Below are 24,191 nucleotides of genomic sequence, written 5' to 3' on the forward strand. Positions count from 1 at the left end.
GGTCGTCACAACATGAGGAACTGTATTGAAAGGGTTGCAGTGTTAGGAAGGTTGGGAACCGCTGCTGTGGGGGTTTTCTGATGCTAGGTTCATATGGGAAGATGGGAGAAGCCAAGATGTCAGTAGAGGCAGGCCCTCTCCGCCACCACCGAAATGCCTCTGCTGGCCTCTGGTATCTGACAGACGTGACACCTGTGACCCCAAGGGGACAGTCGACATGTGTGAGGTAGACTAGAAACGATGTCCCCTGTACTCTAGAGCGCGGTGGAGTGTCTTCTTGCACAGGGTTCTTAGCAGCATCTCTGAGGGAAACGGAGCTGCTACCAGGGGCAGAATGGAGATCAGCCTTATGTATCCAGAGTTCTCCTCACAGGGACCCCTGAAACATTTTTGCTTTAAAAGCACACAGAGCAACGGAGCAGGTAGAGGTGCAGTAGAGTGTGAGGGCAGGAGCTGCTCAGTTTGTTTCAAAACACATGCCTGTGGCTGGTAGGTGGGGTTAGTGGGTAAGGGCACTTGCTGGTGAGCCTGACTACCTGGATGCAATCCCTAGGCCCTGTTTATTTGTTTGTTTGTTTGTTTGTTTGTTTGTTTGTTTTTCGAGACAGGGTTTCTTTGTGTAGCCTTGGCTGTCCTGGACTCACTTTGTAGCCCAGGCTGACTTTGAGCTCACAGTGATCTGCCTGCCTCTGCCTCCCGAGTCCCAAGTCCTACTTGTAGAAGGAAGAATCAACTCCATCAGGTTGACCTCTGACCTCCACATACACAAACCATGGCTGTGGCATGCACACTTTCACACACTCATAAATACATCAATGTATTTTTGTTGGTTTTGTTTGTTTGTTTGTTTTTCAAGACAAGGTCTCTCTGTGTTAGCCTTGGCTGTCCTGGACTCACTTTATAGACCAGGCTGGCCTCAAACTCACAGGGATTCACCTGCCTCTGCCTCCCAACTGCTGGGATTAAAGGCGTGTGCCACCACACCTGGCTATCAATGTAATTTTTAAAAATAAAAATTAGAAGAATAAAATATATGCTGTGTGGAGGCTGGGGCATGTAGCTCAGTGGTGGTGTGCTTGCCTGGCAAGTGTGAAGCTCTGAATCTCATCCCTTGTGCTACAAAAACAAAAGCCCATAGAATACATGTCATATTTCCTACAGACGTGTATACAACTTTTATTTGTCCCCTGAAGAAAGCAAGCTCTAACCTATAAGTAATGGCTGCGGCAGATTGAGCTCAGAATCCCAGGTAGAGAAAGAGCTTAGTTATAATACCCCTCCTCCTGCTTTTTGATGATTTTATATTCTTTGCAATAATATTGACCTGCTGGCTTTTGTTGGCATTTATATTGAGAGTGTTTTGGCACAGTTCTAGCTGGAGACAAAATCTGCCTCAGTATGCTCTTTGGACTGTCTTTAAGCTCTGCTGTTATGTTAAAAAAAAAAAAAAAAAAGACATATTTTGTATAATGAAACTCTTTCTTTTTAATGTTTCTTTTAAAGCTCTTGGTTTTGATGAAACCGTTTCTAAAGACATTACCCCTTTAATCCTAGCACTCAGAAGACAGAGGCAGGCGGATCGCTCTGTGTTCTAAGCAAGCCTGGTCTGCATACCAAGCTACCCGCCACCTGAGAGCTACATAGTAAGACCTTGTCTCAAACCAAACAAATAAACAAAATAATAATTAATTAAAACTAGGTTTCGTTGGAGAGTTGGCATGGGATTAACTATATGAAAGTATCCAAGAATAAATAAAAAATGTTTTATTTCTAAAAAACATTAAGTTTCAATGTTTCAGTACTTGGAAAGGCATAAAAGACTAGAATCCTTCTATACTGACTTAATTATTCTATAAGTAGAATAATTGCAGCTAGTTTATTTTAAATGTGTCTGGTCCTTTTATAATGCTTTTCCTGTTGGTTTCGGAATGCCATGTGAATAAGATAGTGCCTGGCCCCATAGTGAGCGCCCAGAGGAGGCTAAGAGTTGACGATGAGCAGATAAGCCGCGTAAAACAAATGGGTAGATGGTTTTGGAATCATTATTAAAGAGAGATGTCCTTCTGTTTAAACTCAAGGCCAAAATAGTTAATGCACTGTAGCTGGATGAAGGTGAGGTTCTTTAATGAGGTTTGTATTCTCACTGTAATCAGGCAGGATTACCCTGCCCCATGCACCCCCAAGTCCCCAGGTAGACAGGATCTGGGGGTTATGGTGTGATATCGTCGCATGTTATTGATACCTAACCTGGGGAGAGAGTTTCCTGATGGCTGACGTCCCTGAAGGTGTGCTCAGAAAACAGTTAGACCTGACAATTAGCTCTTTCATTCCACTGTCAAGTGAACTGAACGTGTGACGCTCAGACACAGAAGTTCTGCATTCTGTACTCTAGCTATAAGATTGACTACGTTATTTATTACTTAAAAAATTTTTAAAGGAAGACATGCCGTGGTAATCTTGGAGCACCTTGGCTGCTAAAGAGCAGAATTTTCTCTCAGGGTGCCATTTTGTATGCCACGCTGTAAGATATAGGAGCCTGTCTACTGAACGGAACAGAACAGGACCAGACAGCAGCGTGTCTGTGCTTCCCCTCACACTGAGAGAGTGAGAGAAAAGTCCTGGAGCTATCTCCAGGGCTCAGGGTGATAGACGAGGCAATCCAGAGGGACCTTGGGTTTCCACTTCTGTGACCCTAAAGGAAGAGCTTGCTGTAGTGGAAAGGGCATGCATAGATCGGGGTTATGTCACTCAAAGGGAATACAGCTAATTCTTTGCGCTAAGATTTCTGTTGTTTCTGAGACAAAGTCTCATTGTTCATCTGAGGCCCACTTTGAATTCTCAATCCTCCTGCCTCGGCCTGTTGAGGCTGAGGTTACAAGGATGTGCCACCAAACCAGACTTAGTTGTTTGGGTCTTTCTTTAAGATTTGTTTTTTATTTATTTCTCTTTTAATGGTGTGTGTGTGAGAGAGAGAAAGAGAGAGGATGCAGGTGCTCCCAAACGTATGAGACTTTAGATGCCCCTGGAGCTACAGTTACAGGTGGTTGGTTCCGAGTCATCTTTGTGGGATCTGGGAACCATCAAGCTCTGGTACATCCCTCTGCAAGGGCGGTACATGCTCTTCACCTCTGAGCCATCTCTCGTGTTCCGCCTGCCCACCTTCCCCCACACACACCTTGATTTTTTTTTTTAACTCTTTTTTTATACTGCCCCTCTAGAGCGTGTGGCTTTGAAGAAGCCACTTCCGCTTTCCAATCCTCAGTTTCCCTGAGGATAAAATAGGAATGGCAAACTGAGCCAGGAAGAGTAAATGACACATTACTCAGATGCGGTGCCATTGGCATACTAGCTACCAATGGATATTGGCTCACTTTCTGCATCCCCTCTCGCGTCTCCATATTTCCAGCGCACACAGGCCCCGACTTCACAGCCTCAGGATGTATGTGTATTTTGAAAGTTGTTTCCAGGCAAGGAAGAAGGCCAGGAGAATTCTGTAAGAGTTTGAGAAATTGGGCAGACCTGGGATTTAGCCGCCCTCGGTGTTTGGAATAATATGAGGCCGTTTCCCTCCAACTCTTGAGCTTTAGTCTGAGAACCATGTCCGTGTTACCCAGCTCCTCCTCTCTCCTAGATCTAGCCCTGAGATAGCCCGCCAGTTTTCTAGTTCAATTTTAAGTTGTTCTCACCACATTCAGTTAGTTACCTTTTAAAGGGCTAGGGATGTAGCCCCATTTGTAGAGTTCTTGCCTGGCACACACAGGGCCCTGGTTCGATCCCCACCTCGGCATAAAATCTGATGTGGTGCGGCGTATCTGGAATCCCAGTGCAGGGGAGGCGAAGGCAGAAGCTTACCTTGGATGCATGCACGCTTGGATGCATGAGGGTCTCAAAAAAAAAAAAAATTAAGCCATTTAGTTTATGCATATAGTATATTAACTCTTCCTTAGTTTGGCCTTAGAGGTTGCAAAGTTATATAAAGTAATTCTAATATTTACATTGTTTTCATTTCTTCAGAACTTTTTTTTTAAAAGATTTATTTATTTACTATTTGTACAGTATTCTGCCTGCATGTGAGCCTGTATGCCAGAAGAGGGCACCAGATCTCATTATAGATGGCTGTGAGCCACCATGTGGTTGCTGGGAACCAAACTCAGGACCCCTGGAAGAACAGGCAGTGCTCTTAACCTCTGAGCCATCCCTCCAGCCCCCTAGAACTTTCTTTTCTGATGGGATTCAAATGGCTGAAATGGCGGTGGCAGCTCTCAAAGGCATTGTCACAAAATTACTCTAGAGGATTTCTTCTGGGCCCCCTTCACTGCGCATCACCGTTTCTCCTTCCAAGTGTGGTATAAGGAACTGGAAAGCCAATGACAGCATGGTGTTTTGTTTAAGGGTTATCTGTATTCATTCCCAGCTTTTAGCTCTTCTACAGCTGGAGCAACTTGTCATCCTGGAAGGGAACACCACGGAAGAGTTGTCTGTAGATTCATAGGTTGGTAATAGAAGGTGGCCCACCGCTGCCACTGTGTCAAAGCCAGGTCCTGAGGGCGGCACAGCAGGGAGGGCAGAAGACTGGCTCAGTCCCTTCCTACATACCTCAGTGGTCTGTCAGACATCCCAGTGTGCTCCATGAAGGGACTGTTCTGATTCCCAGAGGTAGCAGGATAACACATAAGCCCTGACTTTTCTTTCTACACAAAGTTTGGTTATCATCATTTTTTAAAAGTATCAACGGAATGCCGTCTTTGAAAGGGACTGGCTCCTGGAGGAGCCGTGAGTTAACATGAGAGTGTTTGCTGGGCGGTGGGACAGCCTGCCTGCGGGTGGAGCCCTTCCTTCACAACCAAGGGCGCTGAAGCAATGGGCTCCTTTCTCAGCAGCATTAAAATGAACTACATCCTGCCTCACTGATGCCCCTTCTTACTGGATTCAGACAGAGTCTCTGGGACCAACTCTGTCTCAATATTTATCCCTACTCCTGAAAGAATACAAAGTTTATCAAAGCAAACCTTCCAAATCAATGAGAATATAGAATCAAATAAAAGTATATTCTGACCCCATTACATTTTTCCATTAAAAAAAAAAAAACCATAGTTGTACTTGAATCTAATCATAAGAAAAGAAAATCATAACCGGAGCATGGCTGAAATTTAGATAAGCAATTCAAGAAGAGAGCTGCTGGGCTCTGTAAGGTTCTTTTAAGTGCGTGTGTGTGTGTGTGTGTGTGTGTGTGTGTGTGTGTGTGTGTGTGTGTACACTTGGCTGCATGTTTTTCTGTCTCTGGTGTGTTTGTATGTGCACATGTGTGTGGCTGTGCCTGGTGTGTATGTGCACATGGCTGCATGTATTTTTGTCTGGTGTGTGTGTGTGTGTGTGTGTAGTTGTATCCACTGTGTGTGTGTGTACACTTGGCTGCATGTTTTTCTGTGTCTGGTGTGTGTGTGTGTGTGTGTGCACATGTGTGTGGGGTTGTGGGTGGTGTGTATGACTGCATGTATTTGTGTCTGGTGTGTGTGTGTGTGTGTGTGTGTGGTTGTATCTACTGTGTGTGTATGTACATTTGGCTGCATGTTTTTCTGTGTCTGGTGTCTGGTGTGTGTGTGTACGTGTGTGGTTGTGTGGCTGTGTAGCCTGGTGTGTATGCACATATGCCTGCATGTGTATCTGTATCTGGTGTGTGTGTATGTGTGCATGTGTGTGCAGTTGTGCCTGGTGTGAATGTGCACAGGCCTGCATGTGTTTTTGTGTCTGGGGTGTGTGTGTGTGTATGTGTGTACGTGTGTGGTTGTGTGGCTGTGCCTGGTGTGTATGCACATAAGCCTGCATGTGTATCTGTATCTGGTGTGTGTGTGGTTGTGCCTGGTGTGAATGTGCACAGGCCTGCATGTATTTTTGTGTCTGGGATGTGTGTGTGTGTGTGTGTACGTGTATGTGTGGCTGGGCCTGGTGTGAATGTGCACTTCTATGTCTGGTGTGTGTATGTCAGCCTGTGAAAGGCCTGCACTGTGGCTCAGTATAACTCACTTGTTTAGTATATGTGAGTGAGATGGCAAGCCTTAGGCCATTTACTGTACCTAAAAAGCACAGCGTGCATGTGTGTGAGTGTGTGTGCACATGCATGTGTGTGTGGCTGTGTGTGTGCATGTGTATGTTTGGATCTGGTGTGTGTGTATGTACATAGGCCTTCATGTGTTTCTGTGTGTGTATGTGTGCACATGAATGTATGTGTGCATGTGTGTATGCGTGTGTGTCTGTGTGCATGTGTGCACGTGTATCTGTGTCTGCGTATGTGTCTGTGTCTAATGTGTGTATGCATGTGTGTGCACATGTGCACCTTTTCCAGTTGTTGTGGGCAGATCTGCTGCCCTGACACCCACAGCTTCAGCCATATCCTTTGGTATTTGCTGAGTGTATTTAGGGTTAGAGCCGGGTCCCTGCAGAAGGGAAGGTTGGCCCTGGTCCCAGGCTTCTGTTAGCACTGGGGTTACCCTGCCCTCCCCTCAAGCCTTCTCATCACTCTATTCATTCCTGCTGCTTTCTTCCACAAATCCCCCTCAATTTCTATCTAATCATGGCATCGTATTCTCTCCTGGATTCACTTCCCCTTGATGAGCTGTCCTCGTGGCCAGAAGGAAGGTTCTGTTTTGTTCATCCCTGCTTGTCACACTGCTACTGCTCACCATACCTTGACGTCATTAATGAGCTGGTTTAAGCATAGCAGCCATCTCGCAGCTTTTCAAAACTTCGGCATAGTCTCTTTTCCTGAGCCCTGTGCTGCGTGAGAGCCTAAAGTGATAAGAATTCTTTACTGTGCAACTGCATCCCTGTGTCCTGGGAACACGCATTTACAAATTGATACCAGCCCCTGGAATGTAGCCGTCTTAATTCTCCATTGCTTAAAGGCAGGAGAATGGACATTACGTTTTTCTTCTGCATGGTAGTTTGATAGGATTTTATGAGCAGGTCTCCAGTGGTTAAAACAAAGCAAAACAAATCTCTCCCATCCTTTGACTCTTGTCCTCTGCCCAGATGTGATTTATAGAGCTGACGTGTTGCTAATCTTTAAACTACACATAGGGGATATGCTTTTCCAACACCCTTAATGCATTTGACAATAGAACATCATGGAACACATACTGTTAAGTGTTTTGTCCAATTTCTTGCAAAGAGCTGTCAGCGGAGTGGGTAATTTAAGAGCCAAGTGGTCCAATAACCTAGGAAAATTGTTTCTTAATTCAAAAACGTTGCCATTAGGAACATTTTTCCCTCTAGGAGAGGATACAAGCCAAAGCATTTTACATGCATGTTTTCTTTTAATAAATTTTATAATTGTTAACTGGAAAGGAGGAAAGTGGAATTCTTCTTGATGCTTCCCAAATTTGAAAACCAGGTATGCTTGTCCACTTTCTGCTACTGTGAAAAATTACTGAGAAAATTAATGGATAAGGAAGAAAGTCCTTTGCTTCGTGGTGTCTAAGAGTTCATTCTTTGGTCACCAAGCCTTGTTGCTTTCGGCCTGTGGTGGGACAGTGCGTCAGGGCAGGCGTGGTGGCACAGAAACAAACGGAAAGTGGAAGGGTCTGGTGTCCCAGTGTCGCCTTCAAGGCTGTGACCCCAGACACCCAGCTTCCTCCCACTAAGTCCCACCTACTTAAAATGCAATGCGTTCCAGTAGAGCCATGGGCTCATGAAGCAGCCCCTTACATGTGGGTGTTTAGTGACACTCCAGATCCAAAGACAGCATCAGCTAATCCCGAAAGTTAATTTCCTAAAACACAATGAGTTTTTATGGAAATTAAGTCATATTTCTATGACAGGAATGTTCTTTTGATAATTAAAAAAAAAAATCTATAGAGCTGGGGAAATGACCCAATGGATAAAGTTCTTGCCACAAAAGTTTAGGACAAAGATCTCTGACACCTACATGAACACCATGTGGGCATGGCAGCCACCTGTAATCCCCCTGGGGCAAGCTGACGAGCTAGACCTGCAGAGTCAGTGAGCTCCAGATTCAGCACCTACCCTGCCCCCTAAATAAAGTAGAGTGATCAAGGAAAACACTTGATGTTAACTCCTGGTCTCTGGTTCATGTGTGTCTGAGCATATATACACACCCACACACATGCACACACACATGCACATGCACACATACACACTCATATATACACACACACATACATACTCACACTCACACTGAAAAGAACCCCACAATTATGCTGGGTATAGTGGTTCACATATTTAATCTCAGAACTTGCAAGGTAAAGGTAGGCAGATCTCTTAGAACGTGAGGCTAGTCTGTTCTACATAGTGAGCTCCAGGCCAGCCAGGGCTACATAGCAGCACCCTATCTCAAAACAAAAATGAAAAAAAACCCCACAGTTATTACTCTGAAAATATAGATATAATCTGCAAATTATATGTATGCCTTTTGACTATGTCATATTGTTTGATAAAGAATTCTCTCCATTTGATTTTATTTGAGTTGAATATATCTTACATGTACTGGATAAATTGACAGAGTGTTTTTGGGGGGGGTTGTTTTGTTTTGTTTTTTGTTTTTTAATGACCAAAGGAAGCTTACTCTATTCACATTTTTAGGGTTTATCCTCTAGGTATTTTTTACTCCTGTTTGTGCCTTGTGTTCATAAGTAAAATCACTTTTATTTATTTCTCTAGTGTTATACTGTACAGGTTATAGCTTCTTGTAAAATGGTAAGGCTTTATGGTGTCAGAAATCCAAGCATTAGGTAGCAAGTACGTCTGATAGTTAAAATGAACATCCTAGACAGTGTGTGCATCGTGGACCATGTTAACATTCATTCCACACGCTTCTGACAGGTTGCTTTACCCTTCGTAACTAACAACCCCTGTGAGACAGGGCCAGGGGTGGAGGTGTGAGTCAGCACAGGTCTGTGCCCTGCTGTATAAGCCCTCTTGCCTCTGCTATGATGCATATTGTGAATTTGGGTGGGGGCCGGGCAGAGGTGCTGAGCATTGAACCCAGAGCCTCAAGCAAGCACTCTACAACCGAGCTGTGTCCCCGTTCCTTGTACTTTTTATTTTTGAGACCGAGTCTATCTCTGTTCCCAGATTGGCCCTGAACTGCTAGTAACCCCTGCCCCGGCCTCCTGAGTAACTAGGGTCACAGGCCACCAGATCCAACTAGAATTGTCCTAAGCTACCGTTGTGTCTGTTTCTCTGTTCATTCTTATTTATGTTCTTGAGTCAAGGTTATACTAGTTAGCCTAGACTTTGCCATGTGATCCCAGATAGCTTCCACATCCATCTAATCCCATATTTGTTTTTGTAGATCACAGTATGGCATTTGGGGTACTGTGCCTAGATGTTTCTTCAGTGTGAGATAATCTCCCAAGCACAGTGTGCTTTGTTAAACCGTGCCTCCATTTGTCCCTGGTCAACAGCTTACATGGGCATTGATATCCCTGATGTAAAATACAAGACAACCCCAGTCGAGAGCCTCAAGGCTGTGGCAGAGGTTGACCTTTCCTTGAGACATTTCCTGACCTCCCAACTTCCTTGGGTGATAAGTGATGGACACCATGATTTGGAGTGGTTGGTTTTTAGTACGGGCAATTGCTTCTAAGTAAAGATGTGCAGCAAGCCTTTTCCTATTCCGTGTTCTTGCAGGGAAGCTGAGCACTGGTTCTCCTGGGGTCCCCGTGAATGGACTCATTGCAGAGGAAAGCGTGAGTCTCCTCGCTGCAGCTCTGCGAATTCAGGTCTGTTTGACGTGTCCATTTGAGCTTTGTTGCCTTATTAGTTGTTGCTAATGCTTTGCAAGTATTTTCTGCCTGTCAGGTAGAGTTTTAGACACTTCACACCTGGGGTCAAGGCCGTCTGATGAGAGGAAATGCGGACCCACAGAAGCTTGTTACTTGCCTACCATCTGCCATGGCAGATACCCAAAGCAGCGTCTGTGTAGCACATCACCTCTCAAATGTAGCAACTCGGAACATGAGGCATGTGCTGCCTCGTACTTTTTCTGCGTCAGCGACCTGGGGGGCCAGCTAGCTTCAAGCCTTTCAAGTGTCAACCAGGGCTTGTTTGAGGGTTGAGAATCCACTTCCAAGATAACATACCCCACACATGGCTATTGGCATGTGACCCCCGAGCTCCCCATTAGCTGTGAGATGGGAGCTTTTATTCTCTAAGATGTGGACCTTTCCACAGGGCTGCTTGCATTGCTACAGTTAGCTTCCCCCACCATGAGGGACCCCAAAACAGAGTAAAGGATATGTTTCAGGCTTGTTTGTTTGTGTATCTGAAATCACAGGTTGCCACTTTCTGCTTTTGTTAGAAGCGAGTTGCCTAGCCTCTTTCAAGGGAAAACGCACCAGGCTATTGAAAAATTTGCAGACATCTTTAAAGCTGCCACCATCTGTGTAGCCCAAGTTCTGAAGTCCCAGCTCTTAGCTGTGTGAACTGAGCATTCTGAAGATGTCAGGGCCTGTGGGATTGCATCTGTTTATCGTAATTTCACGCACATAGAGATGCACATGGACCACTCTTGAGTAATTCGGTTTCCATGTCCGTTTCAACTGGCTGCAGAAGGATTATATTTGAAACAGCATTACACATTTTGGAAGCTGGAAATCCAAGCTCATCTCTCACACAGGCTTATGCTGTCTTTATTTCTTTCTTCTCTAATTGAGATGAAGAATCCATCCAAGCGGTAGAGAGATAGATCAGTCAATAGACCCGTCAATAAAATACTTGGTCCACAAGCATGGAGCCCTGCGTTTGATCCCCAGCACCCATATAAAAATCTGGGAGCGATGGTTGTGAGCCTGAAATGCCAGTACTGTAGAGACAGAAACAGGACTTACAGGGGAGGATGGTATCGCTCCAGGTTCAGTGGGAGATCATGTCTCAAAACTAAGGTGGTGTGCTGGAGAGGTGGCTCAATTTTTTTTTTAAGTACCATCCGTAACTCCAGCTCCAGGGAATCCAACACCCACTTCTGGCCTCTGCACACATTCCACACACATGGCACATAGACAGATACATGTAGGGAAAATCCCCATACACATATAATAATTAGTGGATTAATTAATTAACAAATCATATGTTGGGAAACATTAGAAGTCACACCTGATGTCAGCCTCTGACGTCCATGTACAAGCACACATGTACCCACAAATAAAACAGTTTTTTTTAATCCATTCAGAATAATTGTGACTGTATTCTTGGTGTCTTTTGTGACTAGTTAGCTATTTTAATAGTGCGTATATATATATCTACGAGCCCATAAGCAAAGCCACAAGGCTTACTGCATGGGCATCACATTATTGCTTAGATCCTGTGATAATTATCTTGCCTGGGGATCCCGTTGGCTTCATAATGCCCTCACCATATCCTGTCATTTACGTGACTGCTCTGTCACGCTCACTTCTATCCAATCTGCTCTCTCTCTCTCTTTCCCAAAGAACATGGTCAACAGTGGCAGGCGGTGGCTCCGAGAGCAGCAGCACAGAAGATGGAGACTGCACTGCTTGAAGCTGCAGCCTCTCTCCCCTGTACCCAGGTAGGTGACCCTGTGTTTGGCTGGTACTGATGGTGGCCCACTTGAGTGACATAGGTCTCTAGCCAGTCCCAGATTGGAAGCATGGCTCAAGGCTGTTGACTTTTTGTTTTTCTGAAACATGGTCTCACGTATCCCGGGCTGATATTGAACTCACTATGTAGCTAAGGGTGATGTGACCGTCTGATCCCCCTGCCTTCATCCCCCACATGCTGGGATTGTGCGTGTATACCACCTGGTTTTATACAGTGCTTGAGTGCTGGGGACAAAGCCCAGGACTTCATGAATGCTAAGAAAACAGGAGGGGGAAAAAAAGAAAAAAGAAAGAAAGAATAGATAAATTAAAAAAGAAAGAAAAAATAAAAAGAGAAGAAAACAGGAAGGGGAGCTATAACACCAGCCCCAGTATTTGGATTTTCATCATAGATAATTTTCTTTAGTCATCAAACTAAGATGCCATTTCTCTGTCATAAGTCCTCCCTGGTGAGCATCCTTACCACATTTATCCATATTAAGATTGCCTATCACGCTAGGTGTGGTGGCGCACGCCTTTAATCCCGCACTCAGGGAGACAGAGGCAGATGGGTCTCTGTGAGTTCAAGATCAGCCTGGTCTACAAAGTGAATCCAGGACAGCCAAGGCTACACAGTGAAACTCTGTCTTGAAAACCCATAAGAGAGAGAGAGAGAGAGAGAGAGGGAGGGAGAGAAAGGTTGCCTATCATTTCATTTCATCTTAGTGGTATGTCCTATATAAAAATGGGCACATACAAATTGTTTCTCTTCATCGTGCAGAGAGCAGTGTCTTTATATCTGACAGAATATAGTTCATACAGCATTTGGAAATTGTTACTGGGGCTAGTAACACCCAGGATATGGACCAACTTAGTGCTAAAAGCAGATATTTTTCTAGTCTTAGGAAAAATGAGCAAATAAGCCAAGTTCATGCCCACGAGGCCTGCACTCAGCTTTCTTCAAGACTGCCCTAAAAGACGTGGTGGTCGGGATGGCAGTTTTCTCCGGCATCTTAATGAACCCAAGTTACACATTCTCTTTGCATAACTTGGAAATAGGAACCATAGGACGTAATCTTAGTGTGTGATTTAGAATGATCAGCATGAAGCAAGAGCTGAGGCCAGGGTCACCGCTGACTGCCTCATCCTTGTGAGGGGGCCACACAACTTTATCCTGGTGTGTAAGGCCAGAGGCCTGGACCATCCCACCCAGCATCACTGAAGAGATAAAACCTACAGTAACTGACCGAGTTCTTCATTTGGTTGCCAGTTCTTTGGTGGGTAGGGGGTAGTGAGGGGAGATGAGTGTTACTGTGTAGGCCAAGCTGGTCTTAAACTCACAGTGACCCGCCTCCCAAGGACTAGGATCACAGGTGTGTGTAACCGTGCCCAGCTACCAGTTACTTTTCAGAATTGACCTCTTTTCTTTTTTCTTTTTCTTTTCTTTTTTTTTTTTTGTTTTTTTGTTTTTTGTTTTGTTTTTCGAGACAGGGTTTCTCTGTGTATCCTTGACTGTCCTGGACTTGCTTTATAGACCAGGCTGGCCTTGAACTCACAGCAATCTGCCTGCCTCTGCCTCCCATGTGCTGGGATTAAAGGTGTGCACCACCACCGCCCAGCCTGACCTCTTTTCTTTATTCAGCCAGTTGACTACTGTCTAAGCATACCCATGAGATTGTTTTTACCATCACAATAGACTATAGATCATAGAATTGTTTGTTTTGGGACATTAACACAAATTCCACAGAGGAATACTATTCTTTATAATTTCATCCCTATTAGTATTAATTTTTAAAATATCTTCTTTTTTGATTGGCTTTTACAAGCACACCATCAAATACAGTGTACTTGTGGAGACCTAAAAATAAATAAATAGATTAATAATAATGATAACAGGTCATATGCCAAAGTCTTCCAAAGTGGACTCTATTTAGGGAGGGTTAATTTACTTATTTAGGCAAATGTAGTTTCTTGAGCCACTGGGAAAGGAAGGTAGACTGTATAGTTTATAAATAACTAAAGGGGCCTGTAATCCCAGCATCTGAGACAGTACAGCAGGAGGACTGAGGGTTTGGTGCCAACCAGGTCCCCATCTCAACTAAACAAAACTCAAAATTGATGTCACTGTGGCTCTTAAGCTAATAAAAAGGGAGATGTGGAAAGTCTGCAGGATTAAGCTGATCAGTTACAGCTGATGGGAGAGAACCAACAGCCAGGAAGTCAGGATAACCTAAGATTTCAGAGGCTCAGGGTGGGTGAGAAGAGAAATAGGAAGATCTATGCCAGTAACCTGGGAAGGGGATTGCCTGACAGGAAATCCAGAGTTCAGCCTACGCTGGCCTGAAGCATCTCTCTCTTCTCCCACCTTCCCTGGTACCCTCTGGAGCAGGGAGAATGGGGCGTGTCTGTTGTTATCTCCTGTACCAAGGTCACACTGCCCTGGTCCTCTCATCTGAAGAGAATTATAGAGTTGTATTGGGGCCGGGCAGGTTGTCAACAGTAGCAACAGACAGAAGACAGTTGAAGTCTCAAAGATGGCTGTGTCCCAGGGGCTGCCAGGGAACTGTCCTCTCCTGTGGGGGTACTCAAGGCACCAGGAATAACTGTGCCTTCAGTCCTCCCTCTCAGACACATGTTCAGTGGGATAAGTGGACAGGCTGGAGTAAGAGAGATGTCTGTCTGAGCACGTTGGCCACAGCCCTGTGCTCACCTCAGTCAAGCCTGGCTGCCCAGCCACCCAGCAAATGAAGGTCCTGACTTCTCTCAGTCTGAGATTGAATTTCGAGTACTGTGTCCTTCCACGAGCCATTACATAATTAATAAAATATTCTGAAATATTATTTTTGGACTGGAAATGGGAATGAGAGAAAGCATGGATGGAGATAAAACGAAATAGCATTTCCATATTTCCGAATAGCCAAGAGACACTCTGGCTAGCCAGGCGAGAAAGCATCACGCAGTAGCCTTCCTGTCCTCCCCTGCCTCACAGAGCTTCATTTTCTATAATGAGTTTACCATAGCCATAGTGCAAAGGACACAATTGCCCTCTCCATGTGACACGGGTGTTAACGTTGCGCCTAACACCACTCTAGGGTCTTGGTAAGTGTTTTTGTAATAATATCTCAAAAAGAAAAGGAGGGGGAAAGTCACTTTCTCATGGATCTTAATTGTTAGCAGTTGTGTTTAATTCTGCCTGGGAAAAGGGACCACAAAGCAATTGGGTTGATTTAATGGTTGGCGGGGTGTACAGATGCTTTTCCCTCGAGCGCCGACCACCTAAGCTGAGGCGACCGCCTCCTCCTTGCTTCTTTTCTCTCCCTCCAGTGATATTGAGATTTCAAGAAGACAGACTCCAAAGGCTGTGGACATCCTTGCCAAAGAGATAGGATTGCTTGCAGATGAAATTGAAATCTATGGCAAGAGCAAAGCCAAGGTCCGTTTGTCCCTGCTGGAGAGGCTAAAGGACCAAGCAGATGGGAAATACGTCCTGGTTGCTGGGTAAGGCCCCACTCCACATTGACTGTACCGAGGAGATGGTTTTCCATGTTTATCTCTGTCCACGTACCCTTTAAGAACATTGCGTTCCCAGTTTTCACCTTGTTCCTTTTCGTTTCCAATTGACAAGTTTCCATTCGCCGTGAGGTAAGGCTCCTGACCCCCAGGGCTGAGCAAACCCATCCCTATTCTGTATATAGAGGAGGAACAAGCTCCTGATTTTGCTGTTTTCCTTTCTAATTTAGTTTTTAACTTGTGGTGCTGGGCTCAGAGTCTGGCACATGCAATAGGCAAGGTTTCTGGCGCAGAACTACATCAGCATCCCAAAACAGGAGTCCGGTGGCTTTCGTGTGATGGTGCTGGAGAGTCAGCCCAGGACTTCATGTCTGCGAAGCAAGTGCTGTGCCACTGAGCTATAGGCCCAGCCCCCAGGGCTTGGTTCTTATTCGACACCAGTACCGCTCCCCGGGTTCTTCCCCTCCTGCCACGTCATGCCATATAGGCCAGGATGCTGTTGAATTCTTCACCCTCCTGCCTCTGTCTCCTAAGTGCTGGGATGACAGGCATGCGCAACCGTTCCCAGCTGTCCTAGACATTTAAATTCATTTTTCCATGATAAAGAAAAAATAAACTAAAAATAACAATTAGAAGCACATTGTTTTGAACTGAGTAAGGGCTTGAGGAGCATGCTGTTTCATATTCTACTTAAATACAATATTTTAAGATATGTTGTGAAACATACACTCCCTTGTTAGTGTCCTTGATAGTTAGTTCATTTCCATCTGTGGGCCTTATAAAACCCTCACTATATTTTAAACTAAGGTTGGGCCATTTCAGTTGTGTTGACTATTATATGAAAAGCAAACTGGTACTTTTTGTGAAAAGGGGAAGATTTTTTGTTGTTGTTATTTCCTTTAAAAAATATATTTGCTAGCTGAATTAGACTATCAGATTTGAACTATTTATTTGTTGTGACATTAAGGAATATCAAGAGACATATCAATTAGATGGGTAAGTAGATGAATAGATAGATAGATAGATAGATAGATAGATAGATAGATAGATAGATAGATGATAGACGATAGGTAGACAGACAGATAAACAGATAGATAATGGTGAGGTTTGAGGTACAAAATCTGTTCACTAGATAGAGACATGTCTTAGCTGCGGGCTTGACTCCCAGTTAACAGAGTTACTTGGTTATCCATGTGACCGCTTTCTGCTTTCTTTTTGTTGGCTGTTGTCCTGGTTGGGTTTGGGGTTTTTTGGTCAGATTGACACAAGCTAGAGCCGTCTGAGAAATGAGCTCATCTGAGAAAATGTCTCCATTTCATTGGCCTGTAGGCAAGTGTAAAAGTAACTTTTATTCTCTTGGTTCAATTGTTGTCTGGGAGGCTACCTGCCTCCTTCTGGTAACCTAGGCCTAGTCCTGGAAGTTTCCAGTCTCCATGCCATTTAACTTAGGCCTAGGATTTCAGCCTCTGACACTTCCTGCTTAATAAGCTCACACTTTCTTGTTTTTTTTCTGAGCTCTGGGTTGGCTGGTTCAACTCAGATGTTCTTGTTCAAACTCCTCTCCCAGCTGACTTACTCAACCTGGCTTCTCTCTCGACTCAGAATTGTTCTGCTTAGCCTCAAACTAACCCAGCAATCTGCTCTAATCTTCAGGCTTCTTCTCGTTTTTTTGGCTTGTTCCATCTTCACCTGAGTTCCTCTCTACAGCTCATTTATCACTGTCCTGGTAAAACTGTGTCCTCACTCTGTACAACTGCCTCTTAAATAGCTTCCTCTTCCTCCCTCTTCTTCTGAGAGTTGGGCATATCCAAGTCTGTCAAATCTTCTCTGATTTGTCACCTTATCTGCCACTCAGTTAGACATCACTTTCAAATATGGATGCTTCCTTCTCCAAACGAACTTTACCTTCTTTTGGGATTAAAGGCATATGCCACCATTTCTGGGCTTAGGCTTTTCTTTACTTGATACTTGCTCTATTCCAGGCTGGCCTTGAACTCAGATATGTTTGTCTCTGCCTCCTGGATTAAAGGTATGTTGGGCCTGGCAGTGGTGGCACACATCTTTAATCCCAGCACTCAAGAGGCAGAGGCAGGCAGATCTCTGTGAGTTCGAGGCCAGCCTGGTCTACAGGACAAGTTCCTGGACAGCCAGAGCTACACAGAAAAATCCTGTCTCGAAAAACAAAAAACAAAACAAAACAAAAACGGAGTGTTTGTACTCCTGCCAGATGACACAGACCTAAAAGGATGTGATCTCCTGCCAGAACAGCCATGTTCTGAATTAACATCCCTCGACAGGCAAGCCTGTTGGGCATCTTCTTGATGGATGATTGATGGGGGAGGGTCTAACCCACTCTACATACTGCCACCTCTGAGCCCTGCCGCCCTAGACTGCATAACAAGCAGGGTGAGGAAGCCAGTAGGCAGCATTTCTCCAAGGTCTTTGGTTCATTTCCTGTCTTCAGGCTCCTGCCTTGACTCCCTGCCCTGCTTCCTCAGTGTTGGAGTTTGACCTGAAAGCCGCAAGAGAAAGTAACCCTTTCCTCCCCAAATTGCTTGGGTCATGGTGTGTTATCGTAGCAATAGAAAGCAAACTAAAACAGTTAGAAAAATAGCAACAGTCTCATTATAAGAATTTTTTTAAAATTACTGAAAGTAAACAAGAGAATAAGATTCCACCGCCCAGAGGAAACAGTTCCTCAGGTCAGGATGGCCTCCGCACTGATAGGTCCTCCCTGAAATGAGATCTTACTATACATGTGCACAGTGGCACTCTTCTGACTGTGAGCTAGCTCATGTTACTGTTTTCATGGCCATGTGACAAGCATTCCATGGTTTATATCCGAGTTTCCCAAATGCACGATACACCTTTTTCCAGTGCCCCCAGCTCCCTTGCTCCCAGTGGAGAACAGGTGTTAATGATGACTCACCCATTACTTAGATAGAGTGTGTATAATCCTTCCAGTGCAGGGGTTCTCAACCTGTGGATTGAAGAGCTTTTGGGCCTTGAATGACTCTTTCATGGGGTCACCTAATACCATTGGAAAATACCAACTTACATTTATACAGTTAACAGTTATAAAGTAACAACAAAAATAATTTTATGGTTGGGGTCACCACACCATGGGGGATCTGTATGATAGGGTCGCGGTGTTAGGGAGGTTGAGAACCACTGTTCTAGTATACTGAGGCAGGAAAATGGCTTGACAGTATGGCTGAGATGGCTTACAGTTGATTTCTCTACTGATGGGCCTTTCCACTGTTTCCATGTTTGGGGGTCACTGTAAGCTGTGTTAAAACGCACAACCTTGGGCATCCATAGTTGTGCATGTGTATCTTCTTAGGAAGATTCTCTAGAGGGAAAATAAGTTACAGTGAGCTTTTATTATCTGCCAGAGGATTGGTTCCAGGCCCCTGAGGGCACCAAAATCTAAAGTTCAAGCCTCTCTTATAAAATGTCATGGTGCTTGTATGTAATTTACACATAAGCTTTTATAAACATTGACCCATTGCTAGGTCGCTAACAGCACTTAATACAGTACAAGGGCTATGCAAGTCATTTATTACACTATTTTGTTTATGGAATAATGACAAATAAGTCTGTACCAGTTCGATGCATATTTTCTTTTCTTTTCCAAATTAATGTAGCCCCTCCGTTGTCTGTGGCTTAAATGTTGCCCCTCGGGCTGCCAGCATTTGTCCTCCCCAGGTCCCTTTCTACTTTTAGAGCCCAACCCTTATATTCCTATACCTGAGTTTAGAGACTTTGGTCCTACCTGCAGGTACCCTGTAGGCCTGACCACTGAACGGAGTGGCAGGAACGGCATGGTCATTCCTCCCTCCTGTGTCTGAGACTAGATCAGCTTCTAGCCAAGGTTGCTTTTCGGCAAGTGCGCTTGAGGCAAGTTGGCAGTGAGTAAGCACACTGAGATATTTAAAAGCATCTTAGAGCTGAAAAAGGTGGTACATACCTGCACTTGAGGTAGATTGGGCTCCCTAAAGAAATGCACAGTCCCTTTTAAAAAAATGTATCTGACACATGGATTTGTTTCCTTTCTCTGGGCTTTGGTAGTCTTGGTGGGGTTTCCTGATTTTTCTCACTGTGGTTCACTGAAGATTCGGGACAGGAGCTCTTGCCCAGCATGTGTGAGGTCTCCGGCACCTTCAGGATGAGATCCAAGGATCTCAGGAGAAATGTGCTATTTGATAATAAAGGAAGATTCATGAAGCATTTTTTCCTCATGAAGTGGCTGTGATGTACTCCGTCTGGAGCTTGTCCATTCTAGAGATAAAGCCCAGATCTAGACATGGTCTTGCCTTGAGCCAAGAACAGAGCTGACATGTCTTAAATGAAAGCTATGATGATACTGTTATCACGGTCCCGTTGTGGGAGTTAAACCGTTAAGGCCTGGCCGTTGGCCACATGCTAGATCCAGCTTCTTAAGTCTGAAGTCATGTCACCAAATGTGGTAGTTCCAAAAAAGAAAGAAAGAAAGAAAAAGAGGGTAACAGTAAAGGATTTTTGAATGCATAGCCATCAGAAATTAATTCGGTATAAAACACATAATATACATGGCATGTCTTTGGCAGTGCATATTCTTGCTTTATCATGCATCTTGAATGTACAACATTTGCGCTTTGCACTGGGCATACCATCACGCCACACAACGCCAATTAAAATTCCAGAAAATTGTGAGCTCAGATTCACGTTTTTGGCTGTGCAAACAAAATTTAATGTTCTGATAGAAATACACTGGCTTAATCATGGAGAATGAAGACTTTTGATATTTAATATTTTTCCCGTCATTTTTAGCATATAAAAACCAAGTTAGTATATCTTTTGGTGGCATTGTGTTTGAGTGTTTGATTTTTAAAATTGCTACTTGAGATGCTAACTTGAGTTTCATTTTTTTTAAAAAAAAACTCATTAGATTTTTGGGATTAAAACTGAATTTCCATCAATTTCTACAATGGCCCTAACTATACTGCTGCCATTTTTATGATATATTTATGCAAAGCAACATTTGATCATTGATGATTATAAATCAAAATGACTCTGAAAAATATTGATGCTGCTTCATGTCCTGTAGTATTAAATATTCATCCAAAATTTAATTCTTACATAAAAAACATTGTACATCCATCTTAGTATGCAAATTCACTTACTTTTCCTTTTTAATGAAGAATAAAATTATATATGCCGAAGAACTGAATTTTAACCTTCTGGTTTATTATCAATTAATATTTGAATTGCATACCTATTTTGTATACATGAGATCACACAAAAATTTCTTGGTTTAAAGAATTCACAAATGAAAAAAGAATTCAGAAGCCCTGTGTTAAGCAGGGCATGGTGGCTCTCACATTTTAATCCCAGTACTCAGGAGGCAGAGGCAGGTGGATCTCTGAGGTCAGAGCCAGCCTGGTCTATAGAGTGAGGCCAGGAAAGCCAGAGCTACACAGAGAAATCCTGTCCTTAAAAAAAAAGACAAAAACCAAACAAACAAAAAAAACAAAAACAAGGGAACAGAAGCCCATGCGTGAGAGCGCTGGCCAGCATGGCTGATTGCTCATTCACACCCGCCCTTACTCAGCTAAAGGTGTGCCCCACTAGGCCATTGCTGACATGGCCAAGCTGGAACTAGCATACCATGTTGTAAACGCAAATGCAAATTGAACTCAAGTCCTTAAGAACAGATTAAACAGCAGAAGAACAGTTGTTCTTTTTTCAAGACTGTGTGTTAAGCCCTTTCAGTTCACAGAAACACTTGAAGCCACAAATAAAGGGGCTTTCCTTTTTCCTATATTCAAAACCACACAACAAAGCAAAAAAACCACCCATTAAGGTGATAATGTTGAGCTCTGAGCACATCCATAGCAGAAATCTATGGTTTCTGGAGAAGCCGACGCTACACTGTATTCTGCATGAACACACACAAACTCAGGGGCCAAGTGAGGCACACGCTGTTAATCCTAGCACTTGGAAGACAGATGCAGGTGGTGTAAGTTCAAGGCCAGCCTGCTCTACACACACAGCGAGCTCCAGGCCAGCCAGGGCTGCGTAGTGAGATCCTGTCTCAATTAATTCATTAACTCTCCTTCAAATACATTACATGATATGTTTGTCAATATGTTAAGTAATTTTGGCAGCTGGATGTCTGACATCAGACACAATTGAAATCTAAAAGTAGAAGCTAAATTTGACATAAAAGTCACCTCCCTGTTTTTACCTTTTAGTCAGATAAAAAGCCAGAGGGAAATGATATTATCAACCATTCCATGTGCTGTTTCAACTTTTTAAAAAATATAAATGACCCCTCATTTTAAAGAATTATTCTCTTGTTTTGAAAAGTCTTTTTATTCAGAAAATAATATTGACTTATTGCATAAAATTGAAGCATAAAGAAAAGTCAGAAGGAAGCAAGCTATCTCATTACTCAAAAGTGTTAATCTTTTTCTATTCTCTCCCAGGATTTTAGCCTTATACCCATCCTGTTTATATTTAAAGAAAAAGTGATAAATAGCATTTGTGTCCTGCCTTTTTCTCTGAACTCTATAACATAAATATTCTCCCATACTTTTTTTTTCATTCTCCCATACTTTAAAGAACTCAGATACCCAAGAAATTTTTTTCAAAAAAACCTAAATCGACTTACATTCAATACTGTACATTTGAATCAAGTGTAAGTATGGGCCACGCATATCAACAGTGGGGCAAACATAGGACACAGTGGGACCTTTTTAAAAATCCTATTGTTAATAGCACAAATGCAGACCAGATTTTTAAAAACTATTTTTTAAGCCATTCTTCAGAATGTAGGATTTCATCTTCCTTGGGAATCATCTGTCCCTCATCAGCAACACATCGCACCATATTGACACCTACACATGGCTGTGTTTGCTTTGCCTGGCAAAATGAAAAGTATTGGGAATTGCCCGGGGAAAATATGCCAGAAGATTCTTAGATCTTTAGTGGCTCTTGAGTTTTACATATTTTCCCAGTTACACTAGTGAAGAGGAATTTCATGTGAGGACTTGACATGGGTGCAGCTGCAGGCTTTTTGACTGTGCCCTGGGCCCTGTAGAAGATTCTAGAATTTCTGTGACTTCATTGGACAGAACAGTTTTTAAAAGTCCAAGCTGCTCTATGAATATAAACTTAACTTCACACTGGAGGAAAATAAAGATCTCCTCATGTCCGTTTTTGTTTTCAGAGTGCCAAATACTTGATTTAAATGTCTTTCTTTAGTATTTCACTCCGTTAGTTTGTTTCAACTTGGAAATAACAGTACTTGGTCGTAAGAGTTTCCCTTTGTACCTTAAGTAGCCATCCGAACATCAGTGAGGTCGTACTAATGGCAGAGCAGGACGCTGAGCATTAGGAGAAGCCAGTACCAACAGGGCCTTTGAACCCTTCACCTCTGTCAGCTGTAATAGAAAACATAACCAAATGGTCTGTCACATTTATTGTTAGATAGTAAAGGCTTTTAAAACCCTTCAAATAATAAAGCTGCCTGGGGTGAATGATATATGTTTACAGCTGTTTGTGCATGTAGCTTTGGAGTTCATGGTCAGGCCGTACATGATGCCTGGTGCCCATGATCCTGTTGGACAAAGTTCGGTTTTCAGTGTGCTTCAGACCTTTACCTCTCGTCTCTGGGTAAGAAATCCCGTTGGCTTTTAAATAAACCTCTTTCCAATCGTCACCGAATATCTTGGCTAATCTCTACTGCCATTATCAGCAAACAGTACTTACCTAAGAAAAGGCTTCGTGGTACTGTCAGATGTTTTTGGTTCCCGTGTGTGCTGGACAGGTGACAGCAGTGCAGGAAGTGTGAGCAATTGTCCTCACCTTTGCGACGGACATATCAGAGTTCTTATTATAATGCCTGTCTGAAAAGTCATAAAAATCACATGATAAATGTTGTAGATTAGTCCTGGCAACAGAAACTTGGAGACTTGGAGAAAAACTCCCAGTCCCATTTCCATAGCAAACAGGCCTTGCAGACGCAGGGAAGGAAACTTAGCTTGGAAGTCACTCCTTTCGAAACAGAACTTGATGACTGGGGATCTGAGCTAAGGATATGGGGAAAGAATTAAACCAATTTTTGATATCAAATACAGAGATGGGGGCAAAATAAAGTTTTATTGTAGCTCTCCTTTTATTGCTTCCAATAAATACTTCCTACTTTGTGATTTTCCTGTATTGTGTTCGTTGGCAGCAAGCTCGGCAGTCCTGTGTTTCCAATTAAGACTTGGCTGGCTGGCTCTGAGGCTTGAGGTCATCACTGGGCGTGTCTCCTTCAGCTCTGCCAGTGTATCCTTGGGAGAGAAAATGCAATCCTCTGTGTGACTAAAGCACAGCTCTGGTCCCATACCGCAACTTTACAGGCTTCTACAAGACGGTGACCCTGTGGGCTCCTCGCTGCTTTTACTCATGTTGTATGACGCCGACTCGGAGCCTCGAGTAACAGTTGCCACTTTGACTTTGGTCGATGCTGCGCTGTTTAGACAGTTGGGGACGGGTCTGATAAACTCTGTTCCTGTGACCTTTTCCTGAGCATTTCCGGTTTAGTTCATCAAGTAGGTATCCAATTGGTTCATCAGAAGCCCCTGCAGTCTAGTGGTCAGCAGTAGCCTCTTTCCCAGCTATATCACACCCTGTTTTCTTCTCCATGTTTCTGTCTTTGACCTCTTTTGGTCTCTCCTGCCTCTTCCTTAAAGGAAAACATACCCATGGTGCTGTCCTGCACTTTGATTTTACTGAGTTTACTTTCCCTGGGTGCTCGTGCCCATTCGGTGCTTTGAATTGCTGACTGTGAGCCGCGGTTCCCATCTCTAGGAAGAGCCCACTGAGGTAGATGAAAGCAGAGAGCGCATGCCTCGTCTTAGCTCGCTCTGCGTTTCACCTGGGTGCTAGTTCTCTGGTAGTCATGTCCCAGCTTAGATGTTAGGTCTGGAGGAAGCTTTCCTTCATGTGGCAAAGACAGTGAACCCTCCTTTCCTGTGCTCTTAGTACAGTGCCTGCGCTGTTTTCCCAGCTTAGTGTTTATCTCAGTTGCTATAATCACTGAGTTATCTGTATCTCCCATCAGTTAGAAGTCCTGGGAGGGAGACACACAGTCTG

General features: G+C 43.7%; 1 protein-coding gene across 1 annotated transcript in view; it reads left to right on the plus strand.

The window, feature by feature from the left end:
* Mthfd1l (methylenetetrahydrofolate dehydrogenase (NADP+ dependent) 1 like) overlaps window positions 1-24,191 on the plus strand; it is a 184,621-nt gene that overhangs the window by 36,691 nt on the left and 123,739 nt on the right. The window contains exons 9-11 of the mRNA XM_051164179.1: window positions 9,649-9,740; window positions 11,448-11,545; window positions 14,880-15,053. Coding sequence (XP_051020136.1) covers window positions 9,649-9,740; window positions 11,448-11,545; window positions 14,880-15,053 — 364 coding nt within the window. The remainder of the gene's footprint in view (window positions 1-9,648; window positions 9,741-11,447; window positions 11,546-14,879; window positions 15,054-24,191) is intronic.

The sequence above is a fragment of the Acomys russatus genome, chromosome 21 (assembly GCF_903995435.1).
Source record: "Acomys russatus chromosome 21, mAcoRus1.1, whole genome shotgun sequence".
NCBI lineage: Eukaryota > Metazoa > Chordata > Mammalia > Rodentia > Muridae > Acomys > Acomys russatus.